Source organism: Lissotriton helveticus, chromosome 5_1, assembly GCF_964261635.1.
Source record: "Lissotriton helveticus chromosome 5_1, aLisHel1.1, whole genome shotgun sequence".
Taxonomy (NCBI): domain Eukaryota; kingdom Metazoa; phylum Chordata; class Amphibia; order Caudata; family Salamandridae; genus Lissotriton; species Lissotriton helveticus.
The window spans coordinates 1801877245-1801891774 of record NC_136065.1 but is presented as its reverse complement, the minus strand read 5'-3'; the positions used below and the strand labels follow the sequence as shown (position 1 = coordinate 1801891774).

The 14530-nt window shown below is 44.2% G+C and overlaps 1 protein-coding gene across 1 annotated transcript in view; it reads right to left on the bottom strand.

The window, feature by feature from the left end:
* The window catches only part of FMNL1 (formin like 1), a 382798-nt gene extending 371287 nt beyond the window's left edge, over window positions 1-11511 (bottom strand). The window contains exon 1 of the mRNA XM_078645122.1: window positions 10994-11511. Within this exon, the coding sequence (XP_078501248.1) occupies window positions 10994-11143 (150 nt within the window). The 5' untranslated portion in view covers window positions 11144-11511. The remainder of the gene's footprint in view (window positions 1-10993) is intronic.
* Window positions 11512-14530: the final 3019 nt, after the last annotated feature.

Genomic DNA, 14530 nt, shown 5'->3' with positions numbered 1-14530 from the left:
TTATATTCATAAGTGCAATCAGCATAATTTCACTCAACTACACAAACTTCCACACCTCACAATTCAACTCTGCACATTTCCATTCCACAGCGCATAATTCAACAACAATCCACATGTTTCAACTCAACAACACAATTACACAACATACCACGTACATTGAATCCACATCACAGATTTCCACATTATGCAACAAAATTCAACACACCACATAAATAAACGCCCCTACATACCAAGCCACAACACAAAATAAATTTCACATAATTACACTATATGAAACATAATCACACTCCACATAATTCCAGTGCACTCAATACCACATAATTACTATTCACATGTTTCCACTGCACACTATGCCACATAATTCCACTACACTAATCCACACCACACAATTCCACAACTAACAATTCCAATCCAACTCACCTAATTCCACTTAACACCACATACATCCACTCCACTTTAAACAAAAAAAAAGGGTAAAAGACATTGTCATTTACAACGCCAATAGCTCAAACTCTCAAAAATGCGAGAACTATTGCATTGCAAATGCTTGTTTTAACTTTGAAAAATTTTCAAACATAGCTGACAAGTGGTTCCAAATCTTGTACAACACATCTCGACAAACAATTTTGGTATTTTGACTATCGGCACTTTGCAAGCTTGGGTTTTGAGTCCATAATTAATTGTTAAAAGCAAAACTACAAGCCCCACAGTGTCACATACACAAAATTACATATTGGTATCCAGTGTTATAGCACTAAAGCGCAGAATTGTGAAATTGAAAATAAAATGAAGTTCCTGGATTTCTGCCTCTTTTAGTAAACAGTCAAAGGTTAAACACCGCAGTGGATGAGAAGGCGAAGATGCCTTTCAGATAAAAATTGAACATCTCCTCTTAAAGGGGCTATCATTAAAACTTCTTGGAAAACATGCATTTGAAAGGACCTTATTTACATGGAAAGGAATAATAATGACCTGCCAGCCCTCTTCTGGTCCCCATCCTCAGGGTTTGTGTGATTTCTGTGGCTCGCTTACACCACTACAATTCGCCCTGCATTAAAGACGTGCAACACATTCTGTAGGTGCTACCCGCGAGAGCCACCAGTGGTACTAATAGAATTACTCTGCCCTTCAAAATCTGTAAAATTCTCCGGTCAACTATGTGATATGTGACACCATGTGGTGTCGTATAGCCAGGTACCATCAAGTGGTCTTGTGTAAAATGTTATAATATAGTTATCCTCATATATTATGTAAATTTGGTATCTGGCAGTATTCTATGCTATGTTATCTTTTAGGTTGGGTTCTTTCAACGTGCAAGTTACAAAGTAGATCATCCATTGGTGCGGCCTTCATGAAGATCAGGGGCCGTACTACGGAAGTGCCCCGGTGGGTGCAAAAGGTGTTAGCGCCTGCTTTTGCCCACTTTGGTATTCCAGAAGGGTCCGCATATGCTTGTGCAGCCTTTTCTGAGATACAGATAGCGTTGGCACATATATAGCGCCAGCGCTATCACCTGAGGGTGTGCGCTCATGTGGGTGTGTCCCTATGCAGATGAGGCAATCCCTTTACCTCTGCGCATTCACCATATTATAGTTGCGGGCGGAGAGGCAAAGAAGTTGTCAGGAGGCTTACTGACTATGCCCCATCGAAAAGGTGGCGCACTGTCAGTGTCCCCCCTGATGCAAACCCCAGACACACCGTTGCAGGCAGGTGCAGTCACTCACTGCACCCGCTTGCAAGGGGATCTCTCTCCCCTTTTAAAAGTGCAGGCGGGTTGCTTCAAAGCCGCTCTGTTTTTCACTTGAATGCGCTGCCCCTAGGACAGCGCTATTTCGCAGCTGCCTTGTGGGCAGTGCATTCTATGTAATAGGACACACTTTTCCTGTTTGTGCCTGCACACCTGTTTTAAGGTGTGCCATGGCCCAAACAGGGAAAGTGTGCCCTATCCATAATGCGGCCCCATGATGACAGAGGGAGAGGGTACAGCAAAATCCTGCGATATAATGGAAAGGGGAAGAACATAGAACTCTAAAACAACAGAGCACTGAAAATGGAGTACTTGAAACAGGATTAAATCCTCTCATCTCTCTTCGAATAGACAGCCAGGGCCTACTCAGTACAGGCCTAGTTGTGGTGCAAATTAAATTTTGCAATTTGGACGCCTCCTTTTCTAGGAACATGACCCACAAGGCCATTTGTGGCAGTTTGGTTTTCTCTGACGGCCATCTTGTGCAGCCGCCTGCAGTGGCCTTAATGTATCTGTCGCCTTATAGAGGCCATTGAAAAGGCCTACTGTTTGGTATGTTTTACGGATTTGTACATTCCACAATATGAACGTTAAGGAAAAGCATATATAAAAGTCTAACCTTGTCGGGTACTTTACTAGTGTTCTAATTTAGCCAATAAAATAAAACAATTAGACTGCAAATCAAAGTTAAAGGTCATCTTACTTACTGCTCAGCCTATTGATCTAGACAAAAAGTGGACCCTGATTCATGCTTACAATTCTATTTTACTGTATTTTTTTTAGACGTTATATGTAGCGCCAGCATGTGGACTTCAACAGCAAAAAAAAAACAGTAATGGATGCAAATGATTGATATATTCTGTCTCACTGCCGGTATCTACTCTGAGAGAAGGTTGTACTGTTGTTTTTAGCTCTGTGCTACTCCAAAAGAGGACCAAGAAATTAAAATCAGCCCCAGACCTGGCCCAATAGGAACAGTGAAGCTGAAAACGCACGTCACATCCTCTCTAAGCCAGGACTGGTTCCTGCCTTGTTGAGCCTCATCAGGGAGGTGCGGGTTGAGTCCCTTCGAGGCTGTGAGCAAGGGGCGGGTCTGGGGGGCTTGCAATAACTCCACTGGGGTTGCTTGTGTTCTAGAGGGGGCGTGGCCTGGCAGTTCGGGCTAGACGGTTCCTACTGGATCAAGGACCAGGCTGATTTGCATATGGCTGGTGTCTTTTTGACCTGGAGTCGTGGGCATTGCCCTCATCACTTTTTCAGAATGAGCAAGGGACCCACGTCTGGGTATGCCTACACCCCTTAGGGCAATTCAAATAACAGAAAGTGATGAAGGGAAATGGCTGAATTGATCAGAACCGTTGGTAGTTACTCTGGGCCCTTTCCACTGTTTAGTGCATTCTGTGTTGTTAGGGGCAGGATGGCCAATGACTCAGTCGGACTGAGGCTAGATCAGCCAGTGGCAAGGAAAGGCTCTGAGGCAGGTTCGTTTCTGGCTTTGGAGCCATCTTGCCTGCAGGTGATAACATGCCTCCTTGCTCCTCATTGGGCTTCTCTAAAGGTAAATGCGTTTTACTGGTTGTGCCGGACACCTTCTGCCTGCAGCTCCTGCCTCCCAGTCAGGTTGTAACAAGCACTGGCCCTCAGAGGCCATTGTTTACAGTGCACCGCCCTCACAGCCGCACTGTGGCCCCCACAGGCTGCTGGGGGCCTCCACGTCTGCAGACAGGATGCTGTCTTCGGGGTAGGGGGGCTGAGCGCCTGGTAAGGAGGAGGGGGCATTGCTGGCTTTGTCATGGTAACTCTGTGCTTCCCATTAAGAGCAGGGGTGTAGCTATCAAACATGTAGTATTGCAGTGGAGTCCGGGGGTTCAAGGGCTCACTGCACCCCAATTAGTGACTTTTTGTTTTACTACAAAACCAGGGCCGAGGGTCAGTGTTCCTGCTTCCATTAGTATCCATGGAACTCTTGCTCCACTGCTCTGTCAGAGGTGAGAGTTCAGCTAATGAAGGGTCACGTGGAGACGACAGCTCTGAACAATGCTGTTTTAAAATCATTCTTAAAGTGTTCCAGGTAGGCAAGTGAAGCGCTCAGCTAAAGTTGGAACCAGTTTAAAATGATACCTGCGTGCATCTCTTGGGCATCCTGCTCAGAGGTTATATTTTGCAAGTATCCCTCAGCCAGTCAAGGTGGCTCTCGGACGCCCTCATCCAACACACTGGACCCTGGCCTGCTTTTAATCCTGCGCTCGGTCTAGCGCCCTGAGGCTGCTCACGCTGCATGGGAGCGCTCCACACTGAGTGTATGCATATGAATAAATCCATAGCATTGATCGCGAGCCTCCTGCACTGGGGGGGGGGGGGGTGTTGTGCTCGTCACAGGTTCGCGGCTGGCAGTGTCCCAGTTTTGCAGCTTCTGCCACTGGCAGGCTGAATGACGTGTTCCTCGTGGCACGTGCGCCAGCACGCGCTACCGGGGACGCTCAGGTCGTGCAATTGCAAAACACTCTCGGGGAGCATATGACAATAAAACCTTACAATGACTATGGAGAAAGAGGGCGAGAGGCATCGAGTGCGCCAATTTATGGTATGTTATTTGCGTTGTTCTCTAATTGTTTGCGCTCTACAAATATCTATACATCTATTATGTTACACTACGCCACGTTATGTTCAGATGTGTTAAATTATACATTGACATGGCTACGACTGGCTTTGTGAGTAAGTCCCGTCGAGGCTAGTCTCACACTCCTGCAAAGCGCCAGGAGGCCCTGACGGGTGATAACGCGCTATAAAAATACACATAACATTGCATGTAGTAAGGAATGGATTGCTATAGAATGATGAGGTATGCTATGGTACACTGTGCTGATGGTCAGGAAAGAATATAGCACTTTCCATCGCATGCATTAGACAACGCATGTGATTACAATGCGCTCGTTACAACAACCGTGTTGTTACATCGCAGTACCATTACAATGCAAGTTGTTACAACGACTTGCTCTAGGGCGCGCGCTGGACTTAGGAATAGTATAATTTACTATTCGAACTCCAGTGTGTGCAACAGTAGGGAAGGTGTTAGCATAGTGACTTATACTATTCCTTAGTTTGGAGCGCCCCCTGGAGCAAGTCTTTGTAACGACTTACGTTGTAATGGTACTGCGATGTAACTACGCAGTCGTTGTTACAACTGCGTTGTAATCGCATGCACTGTAACGCATGCAATGTGATGGCTGTTTTCCGTCAGGAAATGTTGTGTTGAGCTATGTGTGTACAGTATTTTACTTCATGACATACCCCTTTACGGCATGGTTTGTTATGGAATGTTAAGGTGTGATGTGCTATGCTACGGTATACTACATAAAGTATGTTTCCAAATGTTATGTCATAGTGTTTTTATAAACCTGTATTCTAGTTTAGGACACAGTATTTTGTGGTTTGGGATGGAAGGTTGTAGAATATTAAATAATCTTATGGTGTGATATACCGTAGTATGATATGGAATGTTGGGCAAAAGGATGTAAGGCGTGTTAGTTTATGGTCTAGTTTTGAATAGGATGGATTGTTATAGAATGGTCAAGTATTTTAAGCTATGGTACTATACTAAATATGTTATGGAATGCTATGTTCCTGTGTTTTATGCTATCCTAAACTAAGGTATGTTGTGATCTATTTTGTACTAGGTTAAGAAATATTATGTTGTGTCATGTATGTGTTGTATACTATTTTATGGTATGGTGTGGAATGTTATGGAATGTTAATGTATGCTATGCTGTAGTATTCTGCAGTAAGTATGTTTTGGAATGTTGAGCTGGGATGTGTATGTATGGTATTCGATTTCATGCTATAGTATTTTATGGATGGAATTGTTATGGAATATTAATAATCGAGTACACCAAGAGGGCCCTTTTGGGTTATATCAAATCTTAATTCCTAATTTTTTTCTGGCACAGAGCAGACAATGTGCAAGGGATCAGGGTGGGGACCCATCCCTTCCCTTCCTTAAAGTAACCCTATTCCTAGTCTTCCTGTGAAGCACAGCTCGGAGGTGTGGCCTCAGTAATCAAGGCCACCTCTTCAGTATGGGGCCATCTAGTGACTCATCCGGCACATTGCGAGATTTATGTCCTGATCACCTTATGAAGCCGCTGTGCCCTCTTCCTATCAGTGACGTCATATCCCTGTTCACTGAGAGCCACATTCTGGGCATGGCAAAGGCTCTTATACAACCCACTTCTGAAAACGTCCTCTTTGGACACTTGGACCCGTGTGGTTGTACACCCATCTCGCTGCAGCCCTTTTAGCCCAAATTATTAAAGCAAGTGTGGATGGGCTGTGGTGAGCACAATTCGGAAGAGGCCAGTGTGCTGGATGCCTACTGGATAGGGTTTAGGTCAGGAAGAGGAACTATACTCGTTGTGTTCTCTGTTTCGGAGTCCTGTTGGAAGTTTATTGTCGTGATATCGCTGAAGCACTGATATTACTAGATTTATCGGCGGCCTTTGATACAATTGACCACTGCCTCCTTCTGGAAAGACTCCAGAGGGCAGGATTTAGGGGCAATTTAATGGATGGGTGCAGATCATTCCTCCACAAAGGATTCACCAAGTAACGCTCCATATCGGTGAGATGTTCTAGAATTGTCTGGGGGAGTCTATCAGATCCATTCTTTTTCAACCGAAACATGCTGTGTATGCTAAAGTTCCCCATTCAGTGTTAGCTTCCTGTTAAATGTACGCCTGCTATGGTCAGCTCCTGCTCAAAGTGACGAGCATGCCCATAGATGCAGTCAGTAACAGCGAGCTGAGGACGGCGACTCTCACTATCTGCCTCTAGCTACTTCTCTGAAGGATGTCAACAAACAGTCTGACATTGAAACCCTCAAAGACAGAGATTCTACACGCCAAACATGATTCACCGCTATAGGGCTCAACTTCATGGCCTAAATCAATGGGACTTAAAACCAACCCAGTGAAAACTGTGACAAACCAACACTCTTCCCTAGATACTCAGCTGTCTAACATAGCTTTCTCTTGTTTTGCAGTTTACAAGTTTTGAGGCATATCTTACACTTTCTCAAACCATGTCTGCATTATGAAGCCTCAGAAAGGGTTATGAATCGAATGCAGCCTGCTCAGAATGCTGCAGAATAAATATTTCTGGATCTGAAAAAGGCACATCTCTGTCACCTTATGTAAATTACACTGGTTTACAGTGAGGAAACAGGCTCTCTTCAAGTCCATGACTTTTGTCCAGAAGGCCCTGGCGGGCAGAACTCTGAGTTTTTTAGCAGTAAAATGATAAACATTACACTGAGATTCAAGCTCTCAGGTCTCATTGAAACTGTTTTGGCAGACTGATGTCTTATATAGTTAGAAGAGTTTGAGCAGCACTATTCTACCACCATAGACAACAGTAAATAGTTGTTTGTCACAGCAACGTTCCATGAATGTGCTGCTTTTGGCCATAAATTTAGCTGCATTTGTTGACATCTCTGAAGTAATTACAAAGTATTACAGAGCAGGACAGAACACAATTATGTATCAAAAGCAAAAGAACAGCACAAAAAAAAATAGCAATGCGCAACACAACAAAATGGACTGCAAAGTCCAAAATAAAAGTCAACTATAAAACAATGCAATACTACAGAACAAAACTACAGCCACTTAAAAAACAACTCATCACCACCAAAACAAAGAAATGGTACGTAGCAAATATACACAAATATTCTTGTAACACGTCACCACCTTCACGACTCTGCTTAATAAGACTATGGTAAAAGGTGTTTGCAGTAAACACTGCCTTATTTTTCACTGTCTCTTTTGCCAACTTCTGTCCCAAGCACGAATTATACTGCTTTCTCTAGAAGTCTGGTCATCTGAATTACACGATCTTTGATTGTACCTTTGTTTGGCTCTCACACGTAGCCATTTTTGAAGAGTGTTTATTATTTCTGAATAAGTACGCTTGACTTGTTCCACGTTCCCTATCTTGCACTATTTTCCTACCACTTTCACACCCCTCCCCATTACCCGTTGGGCACTATTATTTGTGAATTTATGAACTCATGCTTTGTACTGAATATGTGTGGTAGTACTTTGTGATTAAATAACAACGTACCCCTAAGTTGAATATTTCTGTTTAATTAGTTTTTCATAATCAGTCAATTGTGCTTTTCTTCTGTTCTGGGACCCCCTCTACTGTACTGCTGCATACCCAGGTCCCAGTGACTTTCTTATGGGTTAACCCTTCTTTTTGTAACGTTATTTTCCACCAAGGCATGTGATAAATAGTATATAATCTACGATTGGTGGAGGGTCTAAGGGGGAAAAAACTATATTTAAAGACCAGAAAAGACACACTATGTGATAAATAGTGTCATGCAAAAATGTTCTGTAATACTGCCCATGACTGGTTAAAGCCTAGACTATTCTACCCCTCGCCAAACATTAAGAAACTGGCCTTATTGGGTTCCGAAAGCAGTTACAAACCTCTCTTTTTAACCAATAGCGGCTGATGGATGCATGTTGGAATGTGATTTCTAGCACCAAGAAACCATTTTGGACTTGCACTCTAGAAACCACATTTCACCTGCCAACCCTCCAGTGGCTTCCCATTGAAGAGCGGGCCCAATTCATAACCGCCGGCAGTACACACGTAACAGTGCACTCCTCTTCACCCCCTTAGCTAAACGAGAAAATGAAAATCTCCGGAGCAAGTAGAGGTTCCAGAAATGCCCAATCCCTACTCCTGGTCCACTTCCCCCCACCTTCAGTCGAGAACGATTCATGAGCCAGTCTTTCTCTGGAAGTGCCACTAGAGTCTGAAAATCTCTGCCTCCCTCCGTCTAACCAGCTACCGAACAACCAAAAAGGACCGGAAACTCCTCCCATTTGACAGACATCTTGGTTAATTCACCCTTGACCGGACTTAAGTATTTACTACACTGCGCCATGATCTGACTTCATGCAACTGTGTATGTCCTCTGTCCAACTGTTGTAGCTGTCTCTTGTGGTAACATTTGTACATATTCACTGATGTAAACGTCCGAGTTTAACTACTGTTACTGTGACCCGCTGTAATCCTGTGTGTTGTAAAGTGCTTTGATGCCTTTGGGCCATGTCCGCAATATATAAACTGCAAATAAATAATAACATATAACATAACTTATGGCATATTGTGCTATGGTATAGTAAATTAAATATTTTTGCAATGTTATGTTATAATGTTTTTTTTAGTTATATTCTAGCTTTGCTATGGTATAGAAAACCAAGTTTCTTAAGGAAAGTTGTTTTTTGCTATGTATGTATTGGTATGTATGTATGGCATTTTAGTTTATCGCATAGCATTTAAAGGTATTGATTTCTATGGAATATAGTGGTATCTTCTGTTATGGTTTACTATAGTATATATGGAATGGAATGTTATTTCAAATGTGTAGGGGATGGTATGCTGGTCTATAGTATAGTAATTTCGTAGAGTACTCCATGGGAGGAAGGTTATGGTAATCGAGTGCTTTACAAAAACAAACTGTGATAAATACTGTAAGGTGTGGGATAGCATTGAATTATATGGTATGTGATGTCACCTGTTATCCACACAATACGAATCTGTCTTGAGGAGCGATCAGATCAAGAGAAGAGGAGTGGGGGAGGGGTATTTAGTGGCGTAAACAGAAGTGTAGGAAGATGTTAGTGTGTTGATTTTCATATGACAAATGTCAAACATGTACAGATAAATAAAGTACATTTAAAATGATAACAAGCACATATTTATCCAGAAATGCAGGAATGAGAAGGGTATATTTCAGCGCCTCCTCGAGGCAGCAGAAAATGCAAAATTGTTACTGCCCCCCCTTCCTCCCCGTCACAGATTGTGGTGAGTGCCCCTCAGGCTTCAATCGCATACAGATATGTATAGCCTCGGGTCTGAATGGGGGCTCTCTGAAGTGTGGGTCCCCAACACAGAACGTGGTCAGAGCCCCTTACGTTTCAGTCGCACGTATGTATAAAATACAACTTGGGTTGAAAGGGTTCCTCTGAAATGTGTCCCCACCCTTACAGTTCATGGTGAGGGCCCCCGAGACTTCAGTAACACACAGATATTCCAGGCTTGTGGCTGAATGGGGCCCTCTACCGTGTGGAGGGCTCCCTGTTCCACAAGGGCTGCAGAGGCCTGCGTTACACCCTGCGTCTAGGCGCTACTTGCCGAGAAAGAAGCAGTATCATGTTTGAAAATGTACAATTTCAGTTTGTTCATACGATGGTGACAAAGAAGAGGGAGAGGGGAGAGTGAGGAGTGAAGAAAAGCAGGGTGAAGGGGAGAGAGAGAGAGTTAGAGGGTGGGTTGTCAGATGGAAGAGAGTAAGAAAAGCAGGGAAAGCGAGTGGTTGAGAGAAAACAAAATTACAGATACAGACAGTGACAGAGGTGAATGGATGGAGACACAGAGAGGCAACGAGTGGTGTGTGAAACAAATATAGTAAAAGATAGAGGTGAAGAGAAAGAAAGTGTAAAAGAGCCAAGTGGGAGAGAGGGAAAAGAGTAAAGTGACAAAGCAGAGACAGATGAGAAAAACAGAGAGGGTGAGAGAGAACAGGATAAAACGGAAAAGGTGGAAAAAGAGAGCAAGATAGAAAGGCAGAAAGAGAAAAAGTGGGGTGTGAGCATAATGAGAGAGAAAGGGTGGGGGAGAGTAAGCGAAAGAAGGAGTGAGAGTAAAGAAGGTAAGAGAGGCTTTTTGGAAAGTGTATAGTGCATAGTCTCTAAGGCTATTTAAGTGCCACAAACAAGAGCACAGCAACAAAAACAGATTCAAGATCTATGATCTGGGACACCCTGTGTATTTGTATATCATACTGGGGCGTTGACATTTGTGACTCCACAGTTAGTGCTACATCAGTGCCATTGGAAGCAAACGCCCCTACGAGGCACCCTACACTTGTGCCTCCATTGTCCAGTCTGCAGTCAACTCAGTGCAATCTACCTTTGCACCTGGGAGAAGCCGTATTTGTGGGCGCAGTGTACCCCAGCCTTGTCATCCAGCCGAGGGCTTCTGTTGGTGTAATGAACTGCGAGAGTATAATAGTACATTTATATCTATCTATCTATCTATCTATCTATCTATCTATCTATCTATCTATCTATCTATCTATCTATCTATCTATATATATATATATATATATATATATATATATATTTAGACAAAAAAAAGAGAGAGAGAGGGATGCTGAAACAAATGTGCCTCACTTACCAGTGCTTGGTTGAATCGCTCCTCCAGCTCACTGGCGGGCGGCACAGGAAGTTTCACCGGGGTGGCCTGCTTTGGGGGCAGCGCAGCCACAGGCTGAGCCTTCACCTCCTTCCCCTGCAAGAGGTCCATCGCACCAGCGGCATTCCCCATCTTGGATCCTGTGACCCGCTTTAGCGCCCCAAAATCCAGATTTGGGATTTTTGGGATTTTTTTTTACGTGGAAGAAAAAAATTCAGTGTCCAGAGCAGCACAGGGAGGGTTTGAGGATGGTATCCTCAGTGAGCGGGAGAACAAAATGGTCACTGAATGGCGCTCTGGTGCACCCCAACTTCACAGTCAGTGCTAGATCGGCACAAAGTGCCACCAGTGTAAGGACGGGTGCAGCACTATGTCTCCTTAGGGCTCCATCACCAGTCTGTGCAGGAACTCGTCCGACGGCGCAATCGCACTCCCCTTCGAAAGATGATGTGGGATCTCCTGCTGCACCTGTGCCCGTCCCATCGACGCAGTTCCGGAAATAGGGCCCCAGACGCACAGCACTCTGTATACCACATGCAACTTTTTTCTCTCTCTCTTCACTTTTTTTCGGATATGAAGCAAGCTGAGCTGAAGCTGAAAACCACAGAAGGGGAAGTTGCAGCAGTTACAGCAGGGCTTCCAACCTCCCTAGCTGGATCGAGTTCGTATACCAGCTGTAACATTTAAGGCAGGCAACCAAAAATATCTATCTATCTATATATATACATATATATATATATATATATATATATATATATATATATATATATATATTATTCTAAGGCTTTCCTTTCGTTATGCCATGGGATGGGACGCTGGAGCTGCCTCTCTCCCGCCCTGCGGCTGCACCCAGTGCCTGTCCCTGCTGCGGGGCCAGGGAGCGGTTCCTGGACCCCCTGAGGCGGTGGCCATGGCCCGGGGAGGGCTTGGGTTGTGGCCGTCAGGCACCTGCAGGGCACAGCATCTCACCGAGAGCAGCGGCAGCGGCGGCAGCAGGACCAGCAGAGTAGGATGGAGCCAGGGAGGGATGCAGGCGGCAGGCGGCTCCTGGGTCCCTGTGCCTCCCGCTCCCGCCTCTGTCCTTCCTCACTCCAAGGTGCATGGGACAACGGATGCAGCGACGGCGCTGCCCGTCCTGATGGGACTGCAGTTCACCAGTGGCAAAAGGTGTCAAACAGTCTATGTGGAGCTCTGGGTTTTAACTGAACCGCTATAGATCAGATCCTGTTGACTATGTTTGCATGTTTGAACTGGTTTCTGGCATCTAGTGTTATCAATTTGTTCCACTCTTTATTTTTGTTTAACCACAAGGACACCCCATGTTTCTCTTCTACAGGACATAAAACGCCCAAGATCCCACATGTCGCAAAGGAACCCAACATGAACCATATACAACCGGCCAATGGGGAATTGCATCAGGAGGAAAAGCAACATTCAAACAGCTGCCCTCGCAGAGCACGCTTTAAACGGACTCTGAATTTCTGTAGGCGCTGAAAGGAGGGGTTATTTGGTAAACTTATTTCGTATCTTTAGCAACATCTTTTCAGTAGGTCTGTAAAATAGTACCATTTTCGAATATTTTATTCTCCCTTAAATAAAAATAAAACTGGCAAAAGAGAGTGTATCAATGTATATCTTAGTAGCGCTCAGCCGTGGCCTCGGATTGTACTGCCCACTTCAATTTAAAATGAAGCCTAATGACTAAGGCGCCGACAGGATTCGAACCCGCGACCTTCACGTTACCCGCCATCTACGCAGCAAGCACTTTAACCTCCCAAGCAGCGATCAACCGCCTCATTATTTCAAAACGCCGCATTTCATTAAAACCGGGGTCTTGTTAGGCTGTTCTCAAAAACCGAACACCTGAATTTGCACTGAAAGAATATTCTTGGAAACATCACTTTCTAAAAGTGTAACGTTAAAACGCACAAGCATGTGCCAAGAGCATTAGGCGCACCCTCTCGGCGCTGCACAACAACAACACTACACCACACGTCCAGGGGACCCTTTCTGCAATAATAGAGACCGACAGCTTGTGTGTTTTAGTGGTCACTAGCGGCTACTGACATCAGACGTCAAAAGCCCTTGAGGAGAAACGAGTAGGCGACTGCACGACCTCGCGTTGTGTAAGCGTCTGAAAAGACACTGGACAATAACACGACTGGACACGTATTTTGATATTAACCAATTATTATATAGAAGACGAACTACCCGTTTTGTGCCCGTTTAAAAGGAAAGATTTATTTGCTGTCAAATGTCTGCTTTCCTGACCTTTTTCAATGGTACTCCTTTTATCTATTTCGAAAGGCAGAAGCGTTGAGTCGGAGCTGCCGGATTCGAAGTTATAACAGGGTAAACACAGGTCATCGCATCTGTGGTGCAACCCAAACAGGGTGTTGTTTTGGTGTTGAAAGAGGCGATCTAACCACTCTTCGTGGTTATTCAGAGGTCGCACAGAATCTATAGTTGTGTTTCAACCGAAACGTGGTTCTTTTTGAGCTAAAACAGGCGTTCCTTTTAGCCAGAGCACAAGTCCTAAAAAAAGAAGTGGGGGCACTAACCTAGTTAGGCAGTATGCAAGTGACATCATGGCGCGCGACATCACTTTGCGCGACATCACGGCACGTGACATCACACATGGCATCACAGGAATTGACATCATAGAAAGTGGCATCACAAGCCATGACTTTACAGAAAGTGACATCACAAGAAGAGACATCATATCTAAAGCCCCCACATATATGTTTAGCAGGTCTATCATGTGGACATTTGAGCGCATTCCGATGATAATAGCACAGTGAGCTATTAAGATGATATGTGACTTCTACACCTTGCAATCCCCCAGTTTTATGTAACACATCCTGTACATTCATTTACAAACTTACATAATTTATCGTACATGTAAAATGAATGTGTTGATGTAAAGCGCTCTGACACCCTGCATTAGGATGAGTAGGGCTATACAAGAAAAAATAGTGGCAGTTAAAATTATTTTAACGCCTCCTCAGGTGTAGTAAGCTCTATATAAATGCAATTTGCTCTGTTTAAATACTGGGAAAGACCAACACACCAAACATTATTACAGTGAATGCATATCTCCTAACAGGGACTGAACAAAGTGAAAAGCTGCCTCTCTTAAATAAGTGTGAAGTGTTAACAAGGTGTGAGCCTTTATTTCCCCTCCGCTTCATTTGCATCAGGTGTGAGGCTCCTGACTGCTCGCAGCCAAGAGACTCGAACAAAAGGAGGCCTGATTTTTTTTTTAAAACATATTTTATTGCCTTTTGTACACATCATTACTCATGGAAGTCCAACATTACTTTCATTTATCCATTAACATGTACCTTTGCCTTGTCTTACATTCATTTTGTCTGTAGGACAGATCCGCTCGCTCGACAACATATGACATTTAATTCTAAGAACACTGGCCATTATGTATTAGTGCAAGAACTTCCCTCCTTCCCCAACTTTCCCCAACTACTCCAACTACCCCTCACCCTCCCCGACACTGCTGTCTCC